At 33.5% G+C, this 11,324-nt stretch overlaps 1 protein-coding gene across 1 annotated transcript in view; it reads left to right on the top strand.

Moving 5' to 3' along the window:
- The window catches only part of scarb2c (scavenger receptor class B, member 2c), a 42,064-nt gene extending 31,778 nt beyond the window's left edge, over nucleotides 1-10,286 (top strand). Inside the window, 4 exon segments of the mRNA NM_001365142.1 lie at nucleotides 3,476-3,549; nucleotides 5,338-5,389; nucleotides 8,667-8,819; nucleotides 9,749-10,286. Coding sequence (NP_001352071.1) covers nucleotides 3,476-3,549; nucleotides 5,338-5,389; nucleotides 8,667-8,819; nucleotides 9,749-9,787 — 318 coding nt within the window. The 3' untranslated portion in view covers nucleotides 9,788-10,286.
- Nucleotides 10,287-11,324: the final 1,038 nt, after the last annotated feature.

The following is an 11,324-nucleotide window of genomic DNA, read 5'->3' as shown; positions in this document are numbered from 1 at the left end:
TGTGTGTGTGTGCGCGCGTGTGTGATTTTATGCAATGGTTTTTCATATCATTACTCATCATGACTTTTGTGCATTGTGAAAATTTGTGGGTGAAGTGTTTTCAGATTCAGTATTAGATGGGTCAAACACACACACACACACCCACACATTTACACACACAGATTTGCACACTCTCAATTGTGTGGACATATACACTACCTGGCAAAGGTCTTGTGGTGGATCTCAGTTGTAAGAGCAACAAATAATAACTTGACTTCTAGTTAATCATTTGGAAAAGTGGCAGAAGTTGGATTTTTCTGATGAATCATCTGTTGATCTGCATATTAGACATCTTTGTTGCCGTCTTGTGATGCAACTGTTTTTGCTCTGCTCAGTATGACAGGCTGAGGCCGTCGACGCACTGCATCTCAGAAATGATGAATATTTAAAATTGGCATAAACTGCATAGTTGCAATCTAAACAACTACATTATTGTTTGAAAAAACCTCTAAAGTACATGATGTTGTCCAACAGCTGCTATATTTGTCAAACTGGAGTGAGTTTATTGATCTGCTGTCACTCTATGTGGGCGGAGTAATACACGAGGGTGAAGAGGCTGTACGAGTGCTGATATTGCAATCTATCAGCTATCAGTCAACAGCCAATCAAATTCAAGAACCACACAGAACTATTGTGTGTGTGTGTGTATATATATGTATGCAGGGCTTATACAGTGTGTGTGTGTGTGTGTGTGTGTGTGTATGTATATATATATGTATACAGGGCTTTACATTAACACCCGCCAACTCGCTAAATGCGGGTAGATTTCGGCGGTGGCGGGTAAGACAGACACTCCCACTAGCCACTTTGGCTGGTTGAAAATAATTTTCCCAGATAAAAATTCTTAAAAGCAGGGTTCCACAATAAGGATGGTCCAATGCATGCACAGGCGATCGAGAAGCAACACGACTGACAAAAATAATTGCGTTCGCAACTTCGCGAGAGCAAAGCAGGTGAATACCGAATGAGAGGATAATCACTCGCGTTAACAGCTGAGGTGATGCGCGCGACGGTTTATAACGCGTGCGCGCTCCCGTTTCCTTTTGTGAAGCAACTGTTTCTAGAAACACACCTGAACGGTTCTCTTTCAAATAAAGGGAGGAACATGCACCTACAGGCTACAGTCTTGCTGCTTTCCAGAGTTGACTTATTGTAAGCAGATCCAGTTGCTTTCGCTTTAACCATTCTTTGAATAGATAATTTATGGGTCCATCATTAACCATGCGTGTGTGATCATCCTTTCATCATCACACAGTATGTTTTTTACCTGCTTTCTTTTGCTTTAATATGGTTTAATTATCATTTTTTTACAATAACATTGCTTTAATGGGAGAATAACTCCCCATTTATGTGTAGTTAACTGGTGATTTGGGACCTTTAGTTAGGACATATGACTGTGCATGTGTTTTGATAAATAAAAAGTATAGTATTCAGCTATATTTTGCATGTTTTCACACATTTAAAAATTGTGGCTAAGAAATAATTAACTGTTTATTTATGGTGTGGTCAGAGATAAATTGGGTAAATCCTTCATTTTGGGCTCTGAAAATTATGAAAACTAATTGTAATATATGAAAACCTGACCCATTTGCATATGATTATTGAGCAAGCTCATATACGACACACAAAAAGTGAAATGAATGAGGAGGCATGTAGAGATAACGCAAACTCTAAACCAAGTAATTTTAGCATGTCAAAGTCATATTTATGTGTATAAAATATATTTTCCCAACAATAAAATTGTGGCTAGTGAAAATGCAGAGTGGCTAGTAATGTTGGAAAACTACTAGCCACATTGGCTGGTGGTCAAAAAAGTTAATGTAAGCCCTGTATGTATGTATATATATATATATATATATATATATATATATATATATATATATATATATATATATATATATATATATATATATATATATGTATATGTGAAGAGTTCAGATGAGAAACCCTCTAAATCCATCAGACCTATTTTCTTGTAAATGAACATTTTCTATCAGGCTTCTCTGATTAGGTTCCGAAGTTTCATTTTGTATAGAATAATAAGGTTATTGTCTAGTAAATAAAATACCTTTTTCATAAATGTCACTTTAGACAATTCTTTGTTTTTTAGCAAAGTAAATTTTCTTTGGCGTCAAAACCAGCTAAATCCTCTCATGCTTTTTTTTTTTGCAAAAACCTCTAAATCCACCTATCGGGACAAGATCCCTAAAGATGCAATTAAATATTATTTTACCAAACATAAAACACCTAAATTAAAAATGCATAAATCTGTCAAGTGCGTGCATTGATCAATACCATTAAAACTGACATTAATTAAATCTCAACAATGTGTTTTGTTATTTCTGATATTTGAGATTCAGATTTAAGGTAAGTAAAATGTAACCGTTTTAAACATTGTAAACTATGCTTATTAGATTAAGATAATGTAGAGTAAAAACATTGTGAATATCTGTGCATTGTCCATTAATAAAAAAATATATAATTTATGGAAGTAATATGAATAATGTATAGTTTTATACATGATATTTATCTTTTAAAAGATAGCTGAAATTAGCAAATAAATCTCATGGTACTGGACAAAAAGGGAATGCTTTAGACAATTTTAGAAGCTGTCATTCATTCATTCTCACCATACTCAAGGTCTCTTTTTTTGTCTCTTGTTTATCCTCACAGCGTCCACGTGGGATAAAAGAACAGCATCTTAACTTCATCTTTTGTGAAACGCAGTTGCAGTTTAATGTGTAGTAAATGTGACTCATTCAAAGTAGCGTCGCTGCGCATAAACACATTATGAATGCATGCTACACATCCCACTGTACAGTGTGTTTTCTTTTTCTTATAATGCAGAGTTTTAAGGTAAGGGACGTTTTCATTTGCCATTCACTGGCAGTCGGACAGACTCATCCAGTTCATCAAACTCCGTCTTTTAAAATCCAAATCTGAAGCGGTATAAAACCATCTTCTCATAAAGCTGACTGAACACATATGATTCGTATCGCGCCTATATCATATGATTGGTTCTCAGGATATAACGGCTTTTGCTGTCAAAGGCAGGCAGCGTTTAGCGGCTTTAGCCAACAAACTGTTATTTCTGACTGAGCTGACGCTGCAGTTTGAATGATTTGAAGCAAATCTATTTGTTGATGGTGTGATACGTGCCTAAAGCATTCACTCAGTGTCATTAGCTCATTTTTGGCGGAAGTGGCGTTTATCGGCTTTTGCATCTGAACTCTTCATATATATAAATATATACACAAATTTTATATGAATTAATACATTTTTAATGCTTTTTCAGTTAGGGTGAGGGTTATTTAAATGGCTGTTTTTGCATTGTGATGTTGACTGTGTGTGTGTGTGTGTGTGTGTGTGTGTGTGTGTGTGTGTGTGTGTGTGTGTGTGTGTGTGTGTGTGTGTGTGTGTGTGTGTGTGTTTTCAGCTTACTGGTATTGTTCTTCAGGGAGCGAAGCGTGTTCAGGTAAATGTTTACCTGCAGCAGCACTCATCATTCAGGTCAGTCTCCAGAAAACACTACAATATATACTGTTCATTCATTCATTCATTCATTCATTCATTCATTCATTCATTCATTCATTCATTCATTCATTCAGCTTAGTTCCTTTATTCATCAGGGGTTGCCACAGCAGAATGAACCCCCAATTATTCCAGCATGCGTTTTACACAGTGGATGCCTTTCCAGCTGTATCCTAGTGCTGGGAAACACCCATACACGCACACACACTCATACACTGAGGCCAATTTAGCTTATTCAATTCGCCTGTACTGCATGTGTTTGGTGTGTAGGGGAAACCGGAGCACCCGGAGGAAACCCATGCCAACACGGGGAGAACATGCAAACTTCACACAGAAATGCCAACTGACCCATCCAGGACTCGAACCAGCAACCTTCTTGCTGTGAGGCAACAGTGCTAACCACTGAGCCACCGCACTGTTAAAACTAGATGTAATGTAAATATAATGAAATAGCAGGACTCAAATTTGAGTAATAAGTAAATAGAAAGGATTATTTTTAGTCAGGGAAGTGGTGCTGTATAACTGCTGATAAACATTACATAAGCAGAAGTGGGTGAGTCCAGCTGTAATGATTGACAGCTCATCACATGTATTTTTAATATTATCTGTGCATTGTTTTACTGTAATCTGATTAGGGCAGTACGGTTGTCTTATATTGTGTCCTCACAGCAAGAAGGTTGCTGGTTTGAGTCCCATTTGGGTCAGTTGGCATTTCTGTGTGGAGTTTGCATGTTCTCCCCGTGTTAGCGTGGGTTTCCTCTGGGAGCTTCGGTTTAGGGGAATCGATGAACTAAATTGGCCGCAGTGTATGAGTCCGTATGGGTGTTTCCCAGTACTGGGTTGCAGATGGAAGGGAATTTGCTGTGTAAACAGCTGGCGGTTCATTCCGCTGTGGCGACCTTTGAAATAGAGACTAAGACAAAGGAAAATGAATGAATGAATGATAATCTGATCAGTTTTTGGACATCACATTGAGTCAGATTTTCAAAATGAAATGTATTTATTTAGATTTGTGTGTGCTAATAAACAAAATAAAATACAAACAAGACTGAGATTGCTCCAAGTGGTGAATCAGTGAACAGTTTTATATAGTTTTTACTTGGGTCTTTTGCAAGTTGTCAGCCCTTTTAATGAAACCTTTGTCAAATATAGCTGCATTCAATAGCCTGGTTAGCAGAATCCACAACAAAACAAACATATAAAACCCCAAAAATGTATATAATGACATTAAATGATTAGCTTATATAATTTAATAAATAAAACTCTCAATCAAATGTTTGCAATGTGTTTGTAAATGTCATTTTTGATGGATGTTTGGCTTGAGATTTGTTGCATTCACACAGTTTGGAGGTGCATGAGGTGATTCAAACACTTCAAACCAGTGAATCATTTGACCGAGCAATTGATTCAATAGATTCAAAGCTCAAACCTTTTATCTAGTTCTGGATAGCACAACATGATATTTCAAAATCAACAATCCAAAATCATTGAACAACTGGTCGGTGTGACCGAAAAAGCCTCCCGTTTGACCCGAGAGCTTGGCTTGGTGTTGAAATGTGATCCATCTGCATGTCAAGCCGTCACGGCACAGATAAATCTCACTCATGGGCCTGTGAACGGAAAACATCTTGCCTCGTCTATAATTATCAGCGTGACACATGGACGTGATCTGACTTCCCACAGTTTGTCTGAAGTGATAAAACTCATCTGACAGAAGTTTGTGTGTCTCAAACACTCACAAAATCTCTTTCTCTTTCTGCTTTGCAGTCAGACTGGGAAAATCCAGACGCTGGTGTTTCCAGTGATTTACATTAATGAGGTAAAGACCAAGAAAATCAATTAGTCACAAAGTAATCAATATCAAAGTTATAATGTGTTTAAACAATAAAGAGATTACAAAGTATTTAAAAAGTACTGAATGTTAGAGTATTTAAACAGTACTGTGGTTGCATAGTATTTAAACAGTACTGTGGTTGCATAGTATATAAACAGTACTGAATGTTAGAGTATTTAAACAATACAGAGATTACAAATTATATAAACAGTACTGATGTTACAAACTATTTAAACAATACTTAGGTTACAAAGTACATAGTACTGAGGTTACAAATTATTTAAATTGATTTAAAGTTACAAAGTATGTAATCAATAGCAAGGTTACAACGTATATAAACAGTTCTGAATGTTACAAAGTATTTAAACATTACTGTGGATAAAAGTATTTAATATACTTAGACTGCAAAGTACATAATGCCGAGCTGACAAAGTTTTTATATAGGTCTGAGGTTACAAATATGTAATCAATTTAAAGTTACAATGTATATAATCTGTACCAAAATTACAACGTATTTAAAGGTACTGAATTTTAAAAAGTATTTAAATAGTACTGTGGTTGCAAAGTATTAAAAACATACTTGGGTTACAAATGACATAATACTGAGATTAGAAAGTGGTTGAATAGGTCTGAGGTTACAAAGTACATAAACAGCACTGAATGTTAGATTAGTTAAACAGTATTGTGGTTGCAAAGTATTTAAAATGTACTTGGGTTAAAAATGTGCTTAGGATTCAATGTATTTAAATAGGTCTGAAGTTTTGAAATATGTAATCAATAAGGTTACAAAGTATTACAGAGGTTGCAAAGTATTTAAAAAGTAATGATTGTCATAAAGTAATTCAACAGGACTGTGGTTGCAAAGTATTAAACATAATTGGGTTACAAATGACATAATACTGAGGTTACAGAGTGTTTGAATAGGTCTGAAGTTACAAAGTATTTAACCAATACAAAGTTACACAGTGTTTAATGTGTACTGAGGTTAAAAAGTATCTAAACAATACTGAGGTTACAAAGTATATAAACAGTACTGATGTTGCAAACTATTTAAACAATACTTAGGTTACAAAGTACATAATACTGAGGTTGCAAATTATTTAAATTGATTTAAAGTTACAAAGTATGTAATCAATAGCAAGGTTACAACGTATTTAAAAAGTACTGAATGTGACAAAGTATTAAAACTGTGGTTGCAAAGTATTTAAAATACTTAGGTTACAACGTACATAATGCTGAGGTGACAAAGTATTTAAATAGGTCTGAAGTTACAAATATGTAATCAATACAAAGTTACAAAGTTGTGTACTGAAGTTTCAAAGAATTTAAACAATAACAAGGTTACAAAGTATTTACACATTAAACAATACTGTGGCTGCATAGTATTTTAAAATTTTTAGGTTACAAATGACATAATACTGAGGTTACAAAGTGTTTAAATAGCTCTGAAGTTACAAAGTTCATAATCAATACAAAGTTGCAAAATATTTTATGTGTACTGAGGTGGGAAAGTATTTAAACAATACTGATGTTAAAAACTATTTGAACAATACTAACTAATGAACAGTACTGAGGTTACAAAGTATATAATCAATACAAAGTTACAAAGTATCTCATATGTATTGAGGTTGCAAAGTATTCAAATGATACAGAGGTTACAATCTATTTAAACTGTATTGACGTTAAAAAGTATTTAAAAATGCTTAAGTTATAAAGCACATAAACGATGCAGAGGTTACAAACCAAAACGTGTTTTAAGTTGTTAGTTCTAAATGCATCTGCCAACTGTAAACTCAAACAATGAATTAAATGAAATTAGTCCTTTTCAATCACAAATTAATAAAGGTTCCTTGTTGAAAAGAGTAAAGATCTGCTTGTGTTGTTGACAAAACAAGGAGTGCTCATGTTTTTCTGTGTTTGTATAAAATTACATCAATAAACCCCAAATAGACACGAGAATCTGATGCTTGCCGACAGTGATCAAGCACTTCAGAGCTTCACTATTATGTGTTCAGAAGTAAAACACTTTTCCTGGATGCTTATCTTCAGTTCAAACTGTGTTTTGAAGTTATGTTTGTGTTTGAGAACTGAAGCTTCTAATGTCTCATTCTCTGGAGAATTGAAGACAACCTGCAGTCGGATGAGACTTTAACAGATTTCCAGACACTTACAGGGAATTTTATTAAATAACAAAGACATTTAAAGATTTCAGAGACTATTTAAAGATCTTTTGAGACTTTTGTTTGGCAATTTGAGAAGCTCTTTGATTTTTTTAAATACTTTTTATAACCCTTTAGTGACATCCAGAGAGATTTTGATACTTTCCTTGATTTTTAGAGACTTTCAGTGCTGCTGATGATGTGACAATAAAAGTGATTTGATTTGATTTGATTTGATTTGATTTGGGAGACTCTCTGAGATTTATGGAGACTTTTAGAGATTTATTTGGACCTTTAGAGATTTTCAGAGATTATAGTTACTTTTAAATGTTCATTGGCACCTTTAGAGACTTACAGAGACTTTTGGAGACTTTTTGAGATTTAAAGGGAGTTTCAGATATTTTTGAGGACTTCTAGAGACTTTTGGACTTTCAGAGATTTAGAGGATCTCTCTGAGACTTTGGAGAATTTTAGTAACTTTACAAAACTTTGACTTTATGGGCACTTTTAGAGACTTTCAGAGACATTTGAAGATTTCTATAGACTTTTAGAGATTTTTGGAGAGTTTTGGAGACCTTGAGATTTTTTGAGATTTCCAAGGATTTATGGGGACTTTTGAAGATTTCTGGGGACTTTTAGGAGACTTTTAAGAGATTTTGAGAGACTTTAGAGATGTCTAGGGACCTCTAGATGCTATTAGAGCCCTTTGGAGATTGGTAGGAACTTTTAGAAACTTTCAGAGATTTATGGAGACTGAGAAACTTTACGATACTTGACAAGATTTATGCGCACTTTTAGCGACTTTCGGTGATTTATGGGTACTTTCAGAGACTTTTTGATACTATTGGGAGACTTTCAGATATTTTTACAGACCTTTAGATATTTTTATAGACTTTTGGAGACTGATCCAGACTTCTAGAGACTTTCAGATAATTTTGGAGACTTTTGAAGACTTTCATAAGCTTTCAGTCTTAAGATTAGGTTATTTTTGAGTTCCATTGGGTCTCAGATATCAGACAGGATGTGCAGCAGAACAACAAAGGAACAAAGTGTCTTTTTCCCCTCGCATCTTATCTTCTAAAAACGTCCATTCTGTCTGCCAGAGTGCCTTCATTGATGAGGAATCTGCCAAAAAGCTGCACGCAGTCGTCCTCAATGCCAACGTGGTCATCAACATCCCATTTATCGTGATCAGCGTTGGCATTTTACTGGGCATCATCTTCATCGTCCTCATGTGTCGACAGCAGATGCCACCGGTGAGCTTTTGTGATGTCACTTCCTGTGTTGCAATTTTTAGCAAACTAACAAAAAAGTTTGAATGAAATGTTTGAAATTAAGATGAATTCAAATTACAGAACGGTACGTTTAAATAACGTACTTTTAGGAAGACTTTCAGAGATTTTTGCAGACAAAAATAATTTGGGGACATTGATAGGGACTTTTAGAGACTTCTTACGTTGTTATTTTTAGTAAGCTTTTAAACATTGGTGTAGATTAAAAAGAAGATAAAATAAAATGACATAAAATCTTACATTTAAATAAATAAAATTATTTTAGAAAGACTTTCAAAGACTTTTAAAAACTTCTGGATATGGATTGAGACTTTTATAGACCTTTTTGTAGCGATTTTCTGTGTTGCAAACTATCAAAACATGGTTGTAGATTGAAATGAAGATTAAATAAAATTACTAAATCTTACATTTAAATAATAAAAAAGTACTAATAATATTTAATGATAAAATGTGAAAAATATGAAGAAATACTACTTCAGTTTTTTTAAATTCAAATTTAAGCCAATATTGCTTTTAGTTTTTACTACATTGTTGTGATTGCTCCTGCAATTGAAAAGAAATTTCTCACAAAAATTCAGTTTCTTCTTCTATCTCAATTAATATTATTATATTTTACTAACGAATTAAGAATAAATATAAAAGCATATTTAAAATACGAAGCTAAAATAAAATATAAACACGTAAACATTACAAATGAAAATTCTAACTAAAATAGGGAAAATAGTTTAAAAATTAGACATCAAAATCTGTTTAAAAATAATTTTATTCATTAAAATATTTATCTTATATTTAATAAGAACTTTATATATAAATAATAAAAAAATATTAATAAAAATTAATAACAGTACTTAATTTTTTAAAATTTAATATTAATGTTTGTTCTGATTTTTTAGAGCACCTTGGCCGAGCGGGAGCCGCTGCTTTCATCATAAACCCTGCGTATAACCTGGAGGATGTCCTGATGAACTAACATTTGCATTACACGCTGAACTTGATTCATTTTCACACGATGAGAGTCTGTTCAAAGAGCATCGATAATGCGACAGACGACTCAGAGTACAAAGTTCGTCTCAGGTCACCTGGCCGTCGGATCCATCGCCAGGTCTTTCAAAACGTCTTTTAATGCCATTTAATGACTTGTATGATTCATTTGAGTATCGTGAAACCAAATTGCAAATGTTGTGCCAAATTAGCCTTCAAGAATTAGTTTTACGATCTGAATTGAACGATTCAGAAAACACTAAATGATGCAACGTATTACACATTACAGGTTGGCATATTGATGTCAGCTGTACACATCACCACAGCTGGATTGATATGCTTATGCAATGCTTTAGCAATGAGATCATAAACTGACAGCTCTGCCAATTAATGCCAATGCAAGTTTTAATATTTAATAACATGCCAGTATGTGTTTTAGAATCACTAAATCAAAAAATTATAATTTTTTTAATGCTGCTGTACTGATTGTCTTTGGTGCCATGAGATAATGTATTTACACTAAGGTTGTTTTCTGACAAATTAAAGGTACAGTTCACATAAAAGTAAAAATCTGCCACTATTTACTCATTGTGTTAAACACAAATGGAAGATAACCTGAAGAATGGTGGGTAAAAACAGACATAGACTTATTTTTGTTCCTACAATGGATGTCAATGGCTGCTTTTTAACAACATTCTTCCGAAAATCTTTTATTTTTTTTTATTTTTTTTGGACTAATAATTTTGTTGCTTAGAACCGCTGGAATGTAATTAAAGTATGATGAAATTAGATTTTTGGGGGTGAACTGGTCCTTTAAATGATGTTTTTCAGATACAAACCGTTTATTTATATATATATATATATATATATATATATATATATATATATATATATATATATATATATATATATATATATATATATATAGCATTGAATTAAAAATGTTTTAGAGTTATTTGAAACACTTCAATATTGCCATAAAAAAATCCCAGCTATTATTCCTCTATATGCAACTTTAAACTGTCTTGAATGAACACTTCAATTCATCTTCAGTGTCAAGTAAAATGAGTATAAAGAGTTTCTCCCTCACAGTATTACTACAGCACAGTGAACTTTTATTTGTTTTATTAATTTGCCTGCACTGGTTTTTAGTTTGCTTGTTAAACCTATTGTCTGCCATTGTTCATTATGTTTTATTCTTGAATGTTTACGTGCTGCATGGTTTAGATCTTGATTATCCAAACCAAACTTTGGGAGGTTTTAATGTTTGAAAAGGGAAGATGTGTGGGTTATCTGAAACTGTGGTCTTGTTTTGGTTTCACTTCAGCTTGATATGGTAAATGTGACCTTTTCACAGGGTGGAAAAATAATAAAAACTATTAACTATATGATGATTGTGAATTAAGACCCAGTGTTGGAGCTGGAAACTGTTTAGAAATGCATTGGTTCAGTGTTTACAATTCATTTTCATACATTTATTTCTTCATG

Source organism: Danio rerio, chromosome 21 (genome assembly GCF_052040795.2).
Source record: "Danio rerio strain M-AB ecotype USA chromosome 21, GRCz13ab, whole genome shotgun sequence".
NCBI lineage: Eukaryota > Metazoa > Chordata > Actinopteri > Cypriniformes > Danionidae > Danio > Danio rerio.
The sequence above is the reverse complement of the archived record's forward strand: the minus strand, read 5'-3'. Positions and strand labels throughout refer to the sequence as shown.